Source organism: Centroberyx affinis, unplaced genomic scaffold, assembly GCF_046629955.1.
Source record: "Centroberyx affinis isolate AG114_WGS23_722 - 3 ecotype Tasmania unplaced genomic scaffold, CSIRO-AGI_Caff_v1 ptg000382l_1, whole genome shotgun sequence".
In the NCBI taxonomy this organism is placed as follows: Eukaryota; Metazoa; Chordata; class Actinopteri; order Beryciformes; family Berycidae; genus Centroberyx; species Centroberyx affinis.
Genome location: NW_027279051.1, coordinates 38,241 through 56,787, shown reverse-complemented (window position 1 = coordinate 56,787; position 18,547 = coordinate 38,241). Strand labels below are relative to the sequence as shown.

Here is an 18,547-nt window from a genome sequence, read left to right as displayed (position 1 = left end):
GCTGTTTACTACTGAAGCGCTGTCTGTTTTTTTTTTTTTTTTCTTGTCATCAGCGCTGCTCTAGAGACGTACAGGGATCGCCGTGACGACGGAGCGCGCTCAGTGGAGACGCACAGCTCCTCTGATCGCGGCGTCGCGTTTCGGGTTTCGCCGAGGCGGCGACCGACGCAGGGCGTGTTTTGGAGCGAGGTTCAAGACGGGCAATGTTGCCGGCAACGAGGACGACAACAGTAGGGGGGGAAATAAAGGTGGGGGGCGGGGAGTACGGATTGAAACGTTGAAACTTGAATATTCAGTGAAAACTTATTTATCACACAATCAAATTGCTGCCAAAAAAAAAAAAAAAAAAAATCGCTGGTAACATTGCCTGTCGACATCGCTTTTAAAAAATTGCCTGTGAATCGTTTAGGCCTCTCTCCGCTGTATTGTGTGTGTAAATACTGTGAACCGACACCCCCCCACCACCACCACCCCCACCCCCACCCACTGGTAATACCATAGTGTTTATATTCTTCTAGCCCCCCCCCCTCCAAAGCCATGAAGGGACTACGCTCTTTACCAAGTAGCATCTTTAGCGCCCCCTCCCCCCTTTTCCCCCTTCCCCCTTCCCCTCTCTGCACAGAATAACTTATATTTATTGGGAGAAAAGAAAAGCTCTGTAAAAAAAAAAAAAAAATCTAATTTGAAAGATTTAAGTGCACACACACGGTCCGAGTCGGGGGAAAATAACAACACATTATATGCTCCTGTTCTCTTGATCGCAGCATGGTTAGGTGAAGGGCAATTTCTTTTAACTGCTGCTGTAAAGTATATAGGAGTGTAATTTAATGTGCTTTATTTTGAAAAAGTTGTGTAACCCTTTAGTAAAGCCTTTGTTGAGGTTTGTGGAACCAGACACTAAAGCTGAGTGATTTATTTTTATTTTTTCTTTCAAAGGTCATCGCTTTGATTTAATATAATCCACACTAGAGCTAGGCAAAATATGTTTCAACTGTTGCAAGAAGAGAACTTGTTATCCAGAAAACCTTAAGAAATGACTTTCTACTCGCTAAGAAAACATCAAAAGAAGTTTTGGAAGTCATTTTTCGATGTTTGCTTGTTGAGAAGTTCTTCTTTTTTTTTTAGACCGGTTTTAATATATTTTTGCTTTTTTTTTTTAATAGTGTATATGTCCTGAGCACCTCATTGTCTCATATCTATCTGGGCAGAAGCACACTGGACTGCCTCTTTTATTTGAACTGGTTTCAAATATTATTAACACTAATAGAGGAGCGCTTTACTGAGTTCCCCAGGCTCTTTAACAGAAACTACCAAACCAAGCCGATCCGAGAGCTCCTTAACATTTGAAACACAATCAGCGCTAATTTTGCCCCCGCACACACACACACACACACACACACACACACACAACTGAACCCAAAAACTGATTCTACCATTCAAGTGATGTTTCACTCGCTGGAGGAACGTTTTCCCCCTTTAGCCAACACGCCCTCAGCGGTATTAAGGAGTCCTGAACCCTCTGACTGTATCTGCCTCTGGGGTCCAGGTGGGGTTTTTTTTTTACCCCCCTAAGAGAAGTATGACTCCACCTGGGTTTGTCCAGTCGTGTATAGGAGTGAAAAAGAAATGCAGACTAGGTTTATCCCAAGTGGAAAACGAGAGCAGTGTTACTGATCCCCAGGACAGACAATATTCCTGTTGCACCATGTGTGAACTTCCGAGAGGTATTTCCACTAAAATGTCAAAATGTTTCTACCAAAGTGAAATATCTCTTCCAAGAGCATTGAAGGGAACACAGTTAATTTCGTTTTCTTTTTTTTCTTTAAGCCTTGGCTGCTGATTATCAAGCATCTCAGACAGTGCGTCATATGTCAACATGTCTCAACACACACCTTAAACACATGTTGTGTTCAAGTGTAATACAAAATTAGACACTCAGATGCGTTTAAAGACAGTTCGTAATCCTAGATGGGCGCGCTCAGTCTGAGATGGTTGGAGAATTCGAGCTGTTTTTCTTTTTCTTTTCCATTTATCTGCCCTCCCCCCATTCCTCCTACCTGAATACAGCATTTTTCATCTCCGATTTCTACCTCTACACTTCAATTTCTTTATACTCTTAAATGTTTCCTTTTTTTTCATACATTTATCTTTATATAATGACATCTAAGTCGTGGTCCTAACTGGCTCTGAAGAAGCTAAAACGATTCCTTTTGTAAGATGTTGCACAGAGAAACTCCCCGCACGGTGCAAACTACTGTATGCATACACACGTCTTTAACTATCATCTCATTGTCTTTTTTTTTTTTTTTTTTAATCTTGTTCACTCATGTAATATAGAGAGATCACGCCCCCCTTGTTTTATATATGTTAATTTTTTGTTTTTTTTCTGTAAAGCCTTAGTCTTTGTCTTTGATTTTATTTTTGTAGATATGATGAAAAAAAAAAGAGATGTGTAAATTATTTTCTTCTCCCCTGTTTTTAAAAATGGTGAGATTGTTAGCTGCACAGAAGGAAAATGAACTCATGTTTCAGATTCATGTGTTTTGTGAGATTAAAAAGAAACTGGAAAAAAAATATATAGGTTTGGAATTTGAGTTTGTTTTCTGAGTAGCGCTGGACTTCATGCATCATATTCAGACTGTATTGTCAGTGTTGGTGCTCCAAAAAAAGGCAATACACACTTTCTTCTGCTTGGGTAGTGAAGGTGTGACCAGGAGGAGGGGGAGGGGAAGGTGGGGGGTGTTCATGCAGGAGGAGGAGGAGCACCGATAGGAGACAGGGACACCATTGATTTGGGGTTGGATTGTGAAAATGACCCAGGTTTGTTTGGTTTTGTTTTGTTTTGAAATGGGAGAAATCACCAACCCGTAGAGCAGCTACGGAGCAGCTGTCTGCGGGACAAAGTGGATAAAACCATAAAATAAATTCTCACTCGTCTTTGTTTTAAAACCAAAGGCGCGCAGTGTTGTTTCACTATTTGGGGGGGAAATGGAGGAGGGGGGGGGTTGTCTCCGGAGGATTTATATGACAATTACATTGTATTTCTAGATGGGATGGTGTTCAGCAGGCTACTTGAAACCGCGACACTTCTGCTGTGATTGATTGTGAGTTTTTGTTTTCAGTCGCGATTCGAATCCAGTTTTGCTCCCAGAGAAGCGCAGCTGCGTCAAGCTAGATACAGAGAGAACGAAACCGGAAAAGAAGCGATCTCGGCTTCAAAATAAAAGCGGGAATTTTTGTCACGTAAAAAATAAGTGAGTCTTGAAGTGTAGGGCTTTGGGGCTTTTGAAGGCCGATAACGGTATTTTTGGATCTTAGGTGCTGATAACCGATATTTAGTTCCGACACTCAATAGACAAAAAACTATTCAGTGTTTCCTGCAGAAATGTATTCTTCGCGTGGTGGAAAAGCCTCTGCAGCATTCATGTCCCCAAGGTTTTTTCTTTGCAAAACAACAGTTAATGGTAGGTAGGATATATTGATACATTTACAGAGGTGTTTTGATTCAAGGTCATGCAATGTTAAAGATCAAACTTAAGTGTAGTCCTACTGGGGATTCTAAACATGTTAAAAGTAATGATGTGTAATGAATACTGCCACGCTGATGTCATGTCAGATAACATGTTGGAAAACTTGGAATTCCAACTTGAAGGGCCGCTTCATCACATTTTTCTAGTAGGAAATTAGAAATCAGAATTACCGACTTTCAGACACCTCTGGAATGCAACATGTAACACTAAAACTCTGCCTTGAATTGAAACCCATAATTGAATTGAAACCAATAATAACTGGCTGATATACATCGTTCTAAACCTAGTACAGAACAACAAAAGTCATTTCATTTGTTATGCAGTGAAAAGTCCATTAAGAAAAAAACAAACTAGGCTATTTTCATTTAGGTCAACTACGAATTCACTACATTTTGTAACGTAGTAGCAAACATTGCACATATTTCTGTAGTTCTGTAGCCTCCTGATAATGCAGACATCTGTAGCAACTCACACTTAGGCATTGCTACGCTTCAACCTGTAAATCTGCCAGAGAAAGGGATGCATCTTTATCCCCATTATATGATCTACTGTATCATTTTCAACATGCTTGGTTGTTGTAATTAGGATTTGTTTTTGTTAGAGTCAGCTGCTGCAAAGACCCTGTTTTCCCATTTAAATCTACTGTAATCTACTATAATCTAATGTAATCTACTGTAATCTGCTGTAATCTAATCTGCAACATATGATCGCTAATGCGGGTTTTATTTTGAAAATCTTGACCGGAAGTTCCGTTGGTTATTCTGTCTGGCTTGACAGTGGTGTGAAGCGCTCGGCCGGTGTGTGCTGAATGTCCGTATCGAGCGGCGCAGCGGGGCTCCGCTCAGACCAGATGCAGGGAAGCAGAATGGGATGCGTCTCGCTGCCTTTGTGCGGCTCGGTCCTTCGTGATTTCCAGCCGAAAAACAAGGATCCTGCTCACGAAGAGGGATCAAGTTACACGCGTGTGCTGCACGAGGGGCGAACCCGCAGCTAGAGACACGAGAAAAGTGAATTTGGAGATACTTTGTTGCTAAACGCTCGGATTTGAATTGCTGTCGGTGGGCTCTTTGTGTCGCCCGGAGGATTTGCATCGCACTTTCTTCCATTCGGGTCGCACGTTTGAAAGAAAAGGTAAGTCCGCCCTGTCGTCACGATGAGTGGAGTCATTATGAATACGATGAATAGTGCCATTTAGCGTTTATCTGATAGAGAATAATGCAGGGAGTGGAATTTGAATTCAAAATGTATCAAATTCACAACTGCTACCATAATTTTAAGTACCACACCTTAAATGTCTTCACTTCTTCTTGGTTACTGTCCGGATCGATATGCTGGCAGATAGGATCAGCTGATCACTCGTTTAGTAATGTGGAATTACACATTACCAGTGTGAACGCATGCACCGGTGTGCCACGAACACTCGCAGCGGATTTTGCCGAGTCCTCCCATTCATTCTTTCTTTGCACTTTATCCAGTTTTTACGCGCTTTTACGCACGCATTGCCAAACGGAACACTTAAAGTATACGCATGGGAAAATTTGCCGTTGCTGGTCACACACATGTGAATTGGAAGAGCTTGCGGTGTGTTTATTCAGTCTGCTCTCTCACTACAGTCTGCCTCACTGTGTGCAGAACCTGCCGGCACATCAGCTCAGCCTGGGCGTGTTCATCCAAGGCGAGGTTGCATTGTCTCAAATCCTACATCAAAATGTTTCCACTGCTGAAATTCAAAGCGTTTTCTGCATCCACTTGTTATCTGACGAAGGCGCCTGCCCGTCCTCAACACTTCGGCCAGTCTGTGTGATGAGTGATGTTGATGCTGGCAGTCTGTGTCTGGTGGAAAGGCCTCGAAGCCTGGGCTTGGATTTCTTACAGTAGTCAGTATTGGGGGAGCCGCCACGCCTCGCTGGCCGACTGCCACCCTGAGGCCTAGAGGCCCCTGGGAGCCACCAAGGCATGTCGGTTAGCCGAGATCGACCACCTGAGACTGCACTGTAAAAAAAATATCCACTTGAAGTCTTTTAACCTAAAATCAGATTTTTTATTAAAGCAACTGGGGAAAATCTGCCTACAGGGAGAGAAGATTTCATTTGTTTCCAATGCAAATCAACTTGTTCAACAAGTTCATTTTCATTTTTGGGTTAGTAGTGGAGTGATCTGCCTTATTCAGCTTTGTTTCAAAATACTCTTGTTTCTACAGTATTCCTGAAACAAGTGAAACTGCATTTGAAACAAGTGGGATTATGGGAAAAAACATCACTTGCAAGAATAAAAATCAGATTTCAAGACGGAACATGAAGCTAAGCGACCTGCAAAGTTGGACTGTGTTTTTTTGTTTTTTTTTTGCAGTGTGGTTGCTGTTTCCCTGGTCATCATATTCAAATTGCATGGGGAAAGTGTCACATAACAGATGATGCTATATGCACGCAAGTGTAAATCAATCCGTGGTGAATTGATTAGAGTGTGGGGGGGTTGTTATGTCAGCGCAATCAATGGGATTGATCTCTCATGACAGCGGGTGGGAGGGGGAGGGAGAGATTTGTTTTGTTTGCTTTTGTTACGTTTATTATAGCTTGATATTAGAGTGTATGTGAAATACAATATCAAATCAGGGAGATCAATGTTGTACATGTGGAGGGAGCATCAACCATCTCTCTCTCTCTCACGGGAATAATAGGAAATGTAATACCCACCACAACACACACACACACACCCATCACTACACCAGCTCCAATAATCACTATTTGCCTGCTAGATGGATGGAAAACAGGCAACTGCACTCACTGAGAGTGTGTGTGAAGGGGGAAAGAGAGAGAGAGATTATGTCAACTCTAGGTCTGTTTACTCCTTTTGTTCTGCCGCTCCAAGTGAGCATGAGTCAGTAAACAACCGGAGCCGAAGGGAGTCTCACACTCAAGTCCAGTCAATTACTGCATGTATGAAGCTGTTTTGTTTGATTTGTGTGATGCGGGTGCCGGGGTACGGGTGTGAGCCCTGAACCTCACAGGCATCCAAAGAAGCCTGTGCTCCATAAACACATGTATTTACTTTGTAATGATTTAACTGATCATATAGGCTATGATGGAGAAGTGTGAAGGAGAAGTTAGGGAGAAAAGGTAAAAGCTTTTTAAAAACAAGGGGAAGCATTTTCATAGCAAGTAAATTAGTACATTGGTAAACTAAGTTGTTTCTATAAGTAATAATTAAACAGTAAAATCCACCCTAAAACACGTTAACACTGTTATAAACTGTTATTGGAGATGAACCTTGTATTTCTGGGCCCATTTTGTTGTTTGTGGTGTGTTTTGTCGCCTCTTCTGTCTTTGTATTCTCGTATTTCCAGCGTAGTTACAATGGAGCATGGCATTCTGGGAAATGTAGGAAATCACTAACTGAAGCAGAAGTAGAAGAGGCAGGTCGAGGGAAAGTGGGCACACCAAAAAAGAAAATTAGAACACTTCATCACAAGATAATTGAACGTCACAGATTCATGACAGAGGAGGCATTTTTTCCTTTAAGGCCATATGATGGAGTTTTGTCCCAGGCTTTGGGAATACAGCCGCTCTGTGTAGGTGCAGAGGGGGAGGGGCAGGCAGGGAGGCACACACACACACACACACACACTCATACACACTCATACACACACACACAGTAACTCCTCTATCTGGTGCTGCTGGTTCAGTTGGGCGACACCGTTTGGTCTCACAGCTCAAAGTTAAAGCTGCAGTTCCTGCTCTCCGTTCAGGCCGATACTGACACTGAAAATGGAGCTGAAATTTCCGATGGCTGATATTTTGTGCCGATATTCAAAATCCTTTAACTTTGACTATTTCCATTCCAAAAAAATCAAAGTATTCACTGTTTCCCCCATCATTTTCTTCTTGTCAGGGTGGAAAAGCCTCTGAAACAGCATTTAGACCATCATGTGACACTAAAACTGGGATACATTAGGCCTTTAAATGAAGAATTTATTTTCAAAAAACAATACTGACCAATTAATTGAATAAATAAAAATGCAAATAAAATAAAGTGTCTACTTTTATATAGCCATTGAAGTGAAAGGCCAATATCAAAGTGGATACAAAGTGATGATGATGATGATGATGATGCTGGGACAGCGGCGCAACATCATTTCATGACTTCTTCTACTACTTGTACTGTTTATATCTCTTCTACTGTGTCCGTAAATCTTATTCAGAGGTGCTTCAAAAAGTATTTGCAAATAATTACTTTAATCCGTGGCGTACCAGATGATTTTGAAGTCAATTAACTATACTTCTGTGTGTTTGGTAACTACATGACAGAATCTCAAGGATGTGTCATTTTCAACACATCTGTGGGTCTAGTTTGAAATGTCAATGCAGAGGTGTGACCAAGTCAACTTTGTCTCAAATCTTGATCTCGGGTCTAAATGTAGAACAGTCAAGTCCAAGTCAAAGAAAACAAAATATCTAGGAATTTTCAATGCAATATGGTTTTAATAGGATAGAAACTTGGTAAGAGCATCATGAGTTTGATTTCTATAATCAGTCTCAACTTCAATAAATTCAATCACTCCATACAAATCCAGAAAACAGAATTTAAATTCAGTCGTCTGCCGGAACAAATCTCATCACTTTCAATCTGAGTCATTTACACAAACACAAGATCTTTTGTCGAGACTTTAGACAAAGTCAAAGTCAAGTCCCAAGTCACCAGAACCCAAGTCAAGTCAAGTCTCAAGCAATTACAAGTCATGTGACTCGAGTCCCCACCTCTGTGTCAATGTAAAGACAATGGTAACTCGTATTGACACAGTATACATTGTTATAAACACGTGCTGTGTTGAAAAGTTACGTAATGATGCTAAAAGTGTCACATCCTTTTCAAGAGTGTAGAGCCTTGTGTGTTTTTTCCCTCTGAGTGGTGTAAGTGATCAATTTTGGAAAACGAAATTAAAGTAATTCAATAAACAACTTGGCAAACAGCAGCTGTAAGAGTCCAGCTCGCTCTGAGCACGAAGACACCAAGGATCTGACGTACTGGTCTGTGATCAGTTTTAACTTTCATAATGAATGAGATTATATCGGGCCAGGAGCGGTTCTTTCGTCCTACATCACCCATCCCTTTCTGAGATGTTGGGTGAATATTTGTTCATTTTCAAACATCCACACATCCCTTTTGAAATGAAATGAAATCTTTAGGTAAGATTCATCATTCAACATGTCTAGAATATAACAATCCAGTCAGTTTTAGTATTTAAGTTACTGGATGCCATCAGGCCCTTTTAGGTTTGAAACCAAACAACTTGATGAATAACTAACATGTAAAACACATGTGATAAGGGACTTGCTCTTGCATGTGATCCCATCAAGAGCTCGGTGCTCAATGCATCTCGATGCGTGAGCTGCCACAGATCGAGAAATGAAGTCCCTGTGTGTGTGTGTGTGTGTGTGTGTGTGTGTGTGTGTATTTTCTCCCCAAGAATCATATAAAGACCATACCTACCGCCAAATCCAGCAATAAATACCATACAGGATTTAGTCAGGTGATCACCCAGCTAATAGACTTATATGCAGATCTCCATAGAAGTGCAGAAAGTTCCAAGTTCCAAAATAAAAACTACCAATAATTAAGTAAATGGATGGTGCATTTTCAATATCATGTGTGTATACAGTCTGGTGTGCATTCTCATGTACCTTTTCCGCGTCCACGTGTGCTGCCCGTGTCCCAACCCAAGAGTTCATGTGTCGCTCACATGAAACCCATTACCAACATGCAGTGGGTCTAATGCAGAACCCGGAGACAGGAGGTAGTGTCAGAAATAGAGAGCGCGAGGTGGCCGCTCATTACGCACTATTAGATTAAGAGTCTGCCTCGTCCATAAGAGGCAGCCGTTCAGGAAAGTACCTATCTGAAAAATGTTCTGTACTGACCGCTTTACAACTCTTAAGACGTCTCCTCAGGCTAAAGCACATTATATGGAGGACAGAAACAGATTACAGCCTTGTAGATGAAGGCGAAAAGTGAGAAAAATGTCAGAAAAACGAAGTGAAAAAATAGTAGTTGTTACAGGATAATAGTCTGGTGAATGTGACCACTGAGCTATATGTGTGTGTCTGTGTTTCTGTGAACTGATGTGTACCTTGTGTGGGTTTTTTGGGGGGTGCGGGCCGAGACTGGGGAGAGGTTGGAGAGTTGATGTTCTGGTTCCCATGGTAACACACCCCCCTCTGTCTCTTCTCACCCATAGCCTCCCATTCATCCCCATTGTAATAGTTAAGCTCTGTTGCCCTTGGAGATCACAGGGGAGGGGAGGGGAATGTGGTGTGTATGTGTGTGTGTGTGTGTGTGTGTGTGTCTGTATCACACATGGACAAAAAAAAAAAAAAAAAAGCACATTTGGCGATACTAGATAAAAGCAAGCTCACATGAAGAAAGCAAAATCTAATTTGTTTAATTGTATGAACATTCCACCTGAAAGCCCAGCTGTTCTGGGACGTGACGTTGTGCGATGTACTCCAAGCTAATATAATGGAGCGCTCTAATTGATTTCTACCATGAAGCCTTTCCGTTTTTCTCTCTGAGCCTTGCTGTGAAATCACACAGAAACTCAAGTCGCTCACTTATAATGAAAAAAAAAAAGGAACATTTGGACGCACCCCGGAGACTTGCGGCCTGGAATAGAAGGTGCAGTAATTGCCCTTTATGGGGTGAGAACACACTCAGGGCGAAATCACTGAGTTTCCTCATAAAAAAAAGTCCCTCAGAGTGGATGAATAGGCGCAGCCCAAAGCACGCACAATGCAGCCGACCACTGACACAGCCCGGCCGCTTTAACAGCATCCCCCCCCCCCCCCCCCCCCCCCAAGAGCCTCTTTTATCCTACAGCTCGCCTGTCCGATATGACTAATTATCTCTCCTTCGTCCTCTTTCTCCTTCCCCCCCTTATATCCCTTCGTCTCTCTTTCTGTGTCTGCCCTCTTCCTCCCTGCCTCCCTCCTGTTCTCTCATCTGATATCCCTTCATCTCTCTCTCTCTCTCTCTCTCTCTCTCTCTCTCCCCATCCTCTCTCCCCCCGTCTCTCCCAGGCCTCCAAGATAGATTCCCTCAGGAGTAAAGTGGACTTGCTGCGCCTCCCTCTGGCCCTCTCCTCCAAGTCCATCGGCCACCGCAAGAGCCAGCTGGGCGTGTTCGGGGAGAAGGGCGGCGGCGGCACGGGGGCAGGAGGGGCCCGGAAACCCCGCCCACCGCCCGCCTCCGACATGGACAACGAGTCGACGTACTCGGGATACTCCTACAAGTCGTCCCACTCGCGCAGCTCCCGCAAGCACAGGTACGGGACCGGACAGCCATTTTGATCCGCGCCTTCGAAATCATATGTTTTTGTTGTGGTGGATTAGGCCTATATTGTCTCTGGTTTTATAAGGCTTTTGTGTGTTGGGGGTCACAATGTGTGCCTTGTGTGTCTCCAGGGAGCGGAGGGACCGGCACCGCTCCAAGAGTCGCGACAGCAGCGTCCGCGGGGACAAGTCCGTGACCATCCAGGCTCCCGGAGAGCCGCTGCTGGACACCGAGTCCACCAGAGGAGACGACAGGGTCAGGGCTCACACTCATCCGCCTTTGTCTTCTCTCTCCATCCCTCGCTGCTTTTGCTCTCTGAAAATGACCTTAGACTTTCCTCTCCAGCTGTATTCTCATGGGGACTGATGTCACCCGGGGATGGGAAGAGATTTCTAATAATTGCAGAGATCATCTGTGATTTTAGTCCTATGCAAGTCTGCCGTGTCTGTAATTTTGGAATGTAAATGTTCCAGCACAAATTGCACAAATAATCCTGTGTGAATTGAATTCTCGGGAATTTCAGCCGCATCTTGTTTTTGGCAATTTCTACTTTGTTCTTCTTCTCCTAGATGCACAATTTCTATTCTTCTCTTGTCATGAAAAATGGAGGCCAGAGTGGAATTTATAGAGGAAGATTTCAAATGCATTTTTTCACAAGCTTAAACTTTTTCTCTGCTAAATCAGAAAGTAATAAATTCCAAAATCTTGACCTTATACAATTTGCGTGTTACGTAATGCAGAGGTTGAGGGCTACTTCATTAATTTCCTGACGTCCCACATAATACTAGTCCCGTGAGAATAGAGCTTTAGACACAAGTGTTTTCCTTTTTACCAGATTTTTCTGTGGAAACCCAAGACATATTTTAACTGATGTTTACATTTTCTCGTCAAACACTAAATGTTCCCACAACAATAAATGCTCTCTAACCCTTTCCTTTCCCCTCTCCCTTCTTCCCAGGATGACAACTGGGGTGAGACGACCACGGTGGTCACCGGCACCTCCGTGGACAGCATCTCCAACGAGGACCTGACGCGGGTCTCCAAGGACCTGGAGGAATCCTCGCCGCTGGAGTGCCGCCGTTTCCTCGGCCCGGCGTTGGGCGCCGTCCTGGGCCTCTTCGCGCTGGTCACCCCCCTCGCCTTCTTGGCCCTGCCCCAGCTCCTGTGGCGGGACGCCCTGGACCCTTGCGGCACGCCGTGCGAGGGCCTTTACGTTTCCCTGGCTTTCAAGCTCCTGGTCCTGCTCATCTCCACCTGGGCGCTGTTCCTCCGCCCGCCCAGAGCCACGCTGCCGCGCTTCTTCGTGTTCCGGTGCCTCCTGCTGGCTCTGGTGTTCCTCTTCGTGGCGTCCTATTGGCTCTTCTATGGGGTGCGGGTGCTGGAGCCCAGGGAGAGGGACTACAGGGGGATTGTGGGATATGCGGCGTCTCTGGTGGACGCGCTGCTGTTCATTCAGTACCTGGCCCTGGTGCTGCTGGAGGTCAGGCACCTGCAGCCTTCTTTTTGTCTGAAAGTTGTGAGGACCACAGATGGAGTCAGCCGCTTCTACAACGTGGGGCATCTCAGGTTAGTGTGTGTGTGTGTGTGTGTGTGTCTGTGTGTCTGTGTGTGTGTGTGTGTGTGTCTGTGTGTCTGTGTGTCTGTGTGTGTGTGTGTGTCTGTGTGTCTGTGTGTGCGTTCAAAAAATCTTTAATTGCAGTTATTTGACAGAATATCACAATTGCGATTTAAACTGTATATTATCACTGTATCACAGTATTTTTAAGTTTTTTTTTGTCATACATTTTTTAGAACTTTAAAATTGTTTAAAGAAAAGTGATTTTGTTAGAAAAAATACATGTCAATGTGCAGGATTTACTGAGTTTGAGTCTGATGAAAGGTTTTGATTTATGGACCAAAGATTACCTGCAGCTGTAAAAGCCCTTTTTTGAAATCCATTTTGGACGCAACTCTCAATTTCATATTGCGATTTTGTTTTTTTTGTTTTTTTTTTCGATGAATTGCTCAGTTCTATTAGAAATATTTGTCCTTAGATGTGTGTGGCAGGCGATGAGGAGGATTTGAAGAGTTTCTATTCCAAACTGAGATATCATTTGATAAATGTGATGCCTACTTTCCTCCAATATCCCAGATTAAATTCACTCTGGATTATCATTTAAATTATGAGGCATTTTAAATTCTTTGCTTCCTAAATATGATCAGCATGTTTTTTTTAAATTGTGCAGAAAACATCAGATATAATTTCTTTCCAAAAATGGATAATTCCACGCATGCTATAGCTATCTCAAGGCTTTTTGGTGTAATTTTACATGATAGAGGAGATGGGTTATTATTGTGCTGTTGATTCATTAGCGTATCCTGCATCATCATTTTCTCAATGCCGTCTTTCTCTGTGTCATTTGCTCAGTGTTACTTTGCATATTTCCTCACTACAGCAGAACGTTGTGTTGTCTGCTTTGGTGAACACAATGCTTCGTTGGTTAGCCACTTCCTCTGTCAGCATAGGCCGTTCAGGGTGTTGGTGTTTGCTGCTCACACACTGATAATAGGAAATATAGTAACTGCTATATCATCTCTGTCCTCTAGGGGGTGGTAGTAGCTCTATTTATTGAAATATGACAGTTAAGGGCAGGTGGCAAGAATATCATGATTTGTATTTTAATAAAGAGGAAAAGGATTAGTATGGATAATTGTTATCATTTGTTTTGACATGCTTAGATGACAGCTGCATGGGATTTGATAAAGAGTTAAACTGACAAGAATTGCTTGCCAATACTATTTCGCAAATTCTGCAAAGACTGATAAAGACTATGATGATTTATCTCATTCCAGCAGCTGACTTTGTCTTCCTCTTTCTCGTTCAACGCAGTATTCAGCGGGCAGCGGTGTGGGTACTGGACCAATACTACACCGACTTCCCTGTCTACAACCCCGCCCTGCTCAACCTGCCCAAGTCCATCCTCTCCAAGAAGATGTCTGGCTTCAAGGTGTACAACCTGGGGGAAGGTAAGACTACATCACTCTCTTCTCATTCTTCTCTTTTCCTCTCCTCCCTCCATCTATTCATTCATCCTCTCTTCTCTTCTTCTTTGCTGCATCAGGACAGTTCAGGTCATGTCTGAATCAGTACACTAAATTGACATTACTTTGATTGTCACTCATTGTATTGTCTTATGGCAAACGCTATAAATTTTGCACTCTGACCTCTCTGTGGAAGGGGGGAAAGCCAGAAGAGAATGAGTGAGAGTTGTGTTTGCATTCTTGCCATTAAGTCAAGCTCGTTTGAGATGGGAATCTGACAAGGATGTGCCTCGTCTCCTCTCCTGTTTGTACAGGATATCAAAGAGCAGCCGAGGTCTAGAGAGTGTCCAGTTTAGTGGCATTAGGGTGGCATTATTAGGCATGTCTCATTAGGTTGGGAGTGAGCAGCTGCCCCAATTTGTGGAGTTCAGGTGTCTCTTGGGTCTTATTCATATGTGAGGATTAAAGAGATTGTTAGATTGACTGCCCATTAGGTGCAGGATATATATACTGTAATGTGGGTGTAGTATCTGACCTGGGTGGTACATTGAGAACTGGGCCATAAACAAAGCTCTTGATTTACCCGTCAGTTTTTGTTCCAACCCTAGCCTATGGTCACGAACTTTGGAAAGGGACCAAAAGAATGAGTTCGCAGTTACAGGCGGCTGAAATGACTTGTCTTTGCTTAAAAATGTCTTATTTCTGTCTACAGACAACAGCACCAATAACTCCACTGGGCAGTCCAGAGCCATGATCGCGGCGGCGGCTCGGAGGAGAGACAACTCGCACAACGAATACTACTATGAGGAGGCAGAGATGGACCGCAGGGTCCGCAAACGCAAGGCCAGGTGAGGACACACTCACGCGCATACAAGGGACACACATGAGCACAAGCATGGATATACAAACTTAACATACAGTGTGAAGTGAGGTAGGATGAAGCTTAAATGATCTGCAGCAGTAAAGAAGAGTTAGGGTATGGATGAGAATAGGACTAATACAACAAATACAACATTCAAAAAATTAAAACTTTTCAGGAACAAAGAAAACCAACCTTGTGTTTAGACAACCATGCATTGTTGAGTTTATCTAATTGGTTCTGATTTTTTAGGGCTTTAGACAGAAACACATAGCGAGTCACGACATATAAAAACAAGTCTTTCAGTTCAATTCACGCTGCCTTCCCTCCTCCCAGGCTGGTGGTGGCGGTGGAGGAGGCCTTCACCAACATCAAGCGTCTCCAGGAGGATGAGCCGGCCGCGTCCTCCCCCAAACACCCGCGGGAGGTGATGGACCCCAGGGAGGCGGCCCAGGCCATCTTCGCCCCCATGGCGCGGGCCATGCAGAAGTACCTCCGCACCACCAGGCAGCAGCCCTACCACAGCATGGAGAACATCATCAACCACCTGCAGTTCTGCATCACGCACAACATGACGCCCAAGGTGAGGAGGGCTCACTTACTGCTGTAGCGATACTTGGTTTTCTGTAGAGGGGCATCACTTTTTAAGACAAATATTAAGATATCATCACTAGATATGGGAGAAAGGGTCTATAGAGGTGCTAGCATGCTGTAGATTGATTTTCGTTTTTGTTTTTTTTTGTATGCTGCATCTCTAACCCTAACCCAAGAATACTCTATGTCCCTAACTGACTCCCCATTGTTGATTGTTGTCGATATAACTAATCTACATTTACCCTTGAGCTGTTGTTGTTTGTTTATTTGGAAATACACTACCAGTCAAAAGTTTGGACACGCCACATTTTTATTTATTTTTACTATTTTCCACGTTAGAATAATCGTAAAGACATCAAAACACCAAAAATGTAGATTGAGAGCACATTTTCTGCCACAGCACCTGTTTTACAACAGAGAGCGTTTCCCAAGAGCCTGAAAACGTCTCACTGACTTTTAATATTGTGGAAGTATCTTCTGGAAACCTACATGAAAAAAGTACCAGTCATGTACAGACAGTCATGGGTCAAATGTTTCAGTTCCTGACAAAAAGTTCCCCACAGGCTGCATTCACGGTCCGGCGAAACTCGGCTTGCCTTGTGTTGTTTCTGTGAAATAGGACGTGACTTCCAAGGCGAGGACATGTAAAAGCCTTAGAAATTTCCCCAATGATATGCTCTTGATGTACATAAGCTCAAGAGCTGTAGATAAATCCATTTCACTTCCTATTCAACCAGGCAAGTCACACACTCCGTATTTTATTTTTTTTAACAACCCCATCATGTCAGATACAGTATTTTTATGTGACATAACCACTGAAATATTAAAATTATAGTCACAACTTCTCATGATATCATGTCACCTTCCTTTCTTAGAAACTACACTAATGCAGACGATGTGTGATTCCATAATCTGATTTATGTATATTTGTTTGTGTGTGTGTGTGTGTGTGTGTGTGTGTGTGTCTGTGTCCCCTCACTCCCAGGCTTTCCTTGAGCGCTACCTCACCCCGGGTCCCACCCTGCAGTACCACAAGGAGAACAGCAGGGGGCGCCAGTGGACACTAGTGAGCGAGGAGCCGGTGACGGCCGCTCTGCGCCAGGGCCTCGTCTTCTCCCTGAGACGCCTCGACTTCTCCCTGGTCGTCACGGCGACGCCCCTCCCCTTCCTGCGCCTGGGGGAGGAGTTCATCGACCCCAAGAGTCACAAGTTTGTCATGAGGCTGCAGTCAGAGACCTCTGTGTAGGCGGGGAGAGGCAGAGAGGGGCAATGGGACACGTGAAGGAAAAAGAAGAAGAAGAAAGAGGAAATGAGATTATGACGGAGGGCGGACATGAAAAGACAGGAAGGATGAGGAGGTGGGATGGAAGATGAGGTGGTATAGATACACATCTGGGTATTGCAAGGTGCAGCATAATCGCTCATTATGCTACAAGTCTCTTTTTATGCCGTTTGACGTTACACAGTTAGTATTTTTCACTATTTTTAGTGTGACAGTCAAATATGTCAAACTTGACTTGGCTGAAACATCATGACAGGCTACCTAAAATGCAAAATGGTTGTTAACAGTTTGGATGGGAATATACAAGCATGTTTTTACCGTTAATCTCTGCCTGTCCATGTGTATCTATAGAAGACAAAGGATGGAAGGGCATTAGAAAAGAAGTTGTTTTATTTAAAGTGGAAACCCCAAATGCCTTTGCTTCTCTGAACTTCTTCTTTCGCTCATGGGGAACAAGGGTAAAATGAGTCAGTTTTTCATTCCAAGCGCCGACTGCTCATTTCCCACGACGCACGGCCGACTCCTCCCAGTTCCCACCGTGCACCAGAAGAATTAGGACTGTCCACGTTGCTTGACACTGTTTCGGAATGGGAGTAAGAAGTGGTTCCGCTACACTGAAACACACTCTACTGCACCTCATGTTTTCACTCTACTAGTTCATGTCATCATTAACATTCATCATTCAAATCCACTCTTTTTACCAAATTATCAACCGTATATTGATTTTCAGCCAGAATCCATGAATCGGATTTTAGCCAGATTTGTAATTCATGCATTGTTCATTCAACAGAATATACCTCCCAGTTAGGAAGTGTGCTGTCACTGTTTAGTGTGGCCTGCTGTTTGTTCAAAACATCCAAGAGTCTGGGGACGCTGTTCAGGGCAACTGCTGACTGTTTTCATGCAAAAACAGACGTGAGAGACTTCCGGCCTTGTTTACTTCTCTGCCCCGTTTCACTTGAACTTTCTGTTGGCTGTAGTATTGTGCTTCGGAAAGCTATAAATAACCAGACAGGTGGACTTCCGTCAAATCAGCAAGGGGAACCATTCCTGGTGTCAAACTAACCCAGAAATCCCCTGTGTTGGTTTACTGTCAGTTGGGGAGCGACTGCTATACTGACAAGCTGAACTGAAAGATGAATGTGGTTTGGATCTGTTCCTCAACTCTGGATTCCACTGAATATTGTTAAGTATGAAATATGAAATTCCAACACTGGATGGACCACTTTACACACTGAGTATTCTGTCTTTTTTTTTATATTTTTATTTTTGTATTATTTTTGTTGAATCCTACACGTGCCACCTACATAAATTTGGCCGCCTTGTGGCTTACACTACTGCTTTGAACATGACTTTTATTTACACATACAGTACATTAACAACTTTCTAAGCTTGTTAATCCTGTTTCATTTGAGTGTGTGGCACCATGTAAGACCTGTTAGTACGTCCCATAACACCGGCAGTGGATACTTTCACCTCTCCACATCAGAGGTTTGAAGTACAGCCAACGTGCCTCTTGTTGGCAGCTCATGACCTGCTGTAACCTTGTTGTACATAAGTGGCTTTGACATTTTGTAAATGCTTTTGGAAGTGAATGTGTGTGTTTGTGTGTGTGTGGCACACGTGTGCACATTTGTGTGTCTTTTGCATTCTCAAAGATGTTCTTTTCTACAATAAAGATAAAGAGATTGTCATGTCATTCTTAAACCATGGTTTCAGTGTAAATCCCAGTTTTCTAAAGTTGCATTTTTACTCCATTTGGATTGATTTCTTGTGCTGTCATTTTCTGATACTGAAACTAACTTCCTAACCCTTTTTTCTAAAGAGCATTGTCTTGTAAAGTAATATTGTAGATTGCTGTTACAATGTGTTTGCTTTTTTCATATTTGACCATTTTAGGACTGAGTTGATGTAAAAAGGTTTTTAATAAATGATCTC

At 43.2% G+C, this 18,547-nt stretch overlaps 1 protein-coding gene across 1 annotated transcript; it reads left to right on the top strand.

Moving 5' to 3' along the window:
- Nucleotides 1–4,543: 4,543 nt before the first annotated feature.
- vangl2 (VANGL planar cell polarity protein 2) lies at nucleotides 4,544–18,523 on the top strand. The gene is made up of 8 exons (XM_071515943.1): nucleotides 4,544–4,661; nucleotides 10,601–10,845; nucleotides 10,985–11,108; nucleotides 11,812–12,419; nucleotides 13,723–13,859; nucleotides 14,587–14,722; nucleotides 15,070–15,316; nucleotides 16,313–18,523. Exons 2-8 carry the CDS (start codon nucleotides 10,775–10,777, stop codon nucleotides 16,571–16,573), a joined length of 1,584 nt encoding a protein of 527 aa, XP_071372044.1. The 5' UTR covers nucleotides 4,544–4,661; nucleotides 10,601–10,774; the 3' UTR covers nucleotides 16,574–18,523.
- The last annotated feature ends 24 nt before the right edge of the window (nucleotides 18,524–18,547 follow it).

Coding starts and splice junctions, on each gene's coding strand:
- vangl2 (XM_071515943.1), top strand. CDS start 10,775: ATGGACAACGAGTCGACGTACTCGGGATACTCCTACAAGTCGTCCCAC. Junction 10,846..10,984: donor CGCAGCTCCCGCAAGCACAG/GTACGGGACCGG, acceptor GTGTGTCTCCAG/GGAGCGGAGGGACCGGCACC. Junction 12,420..13,722: donor TACAACGTGGGGCATCTCAG/GTTAGTGTGTGT, acceptor CGTTCAACGCAG/TATTCAGCGGGCAGCGGTGT.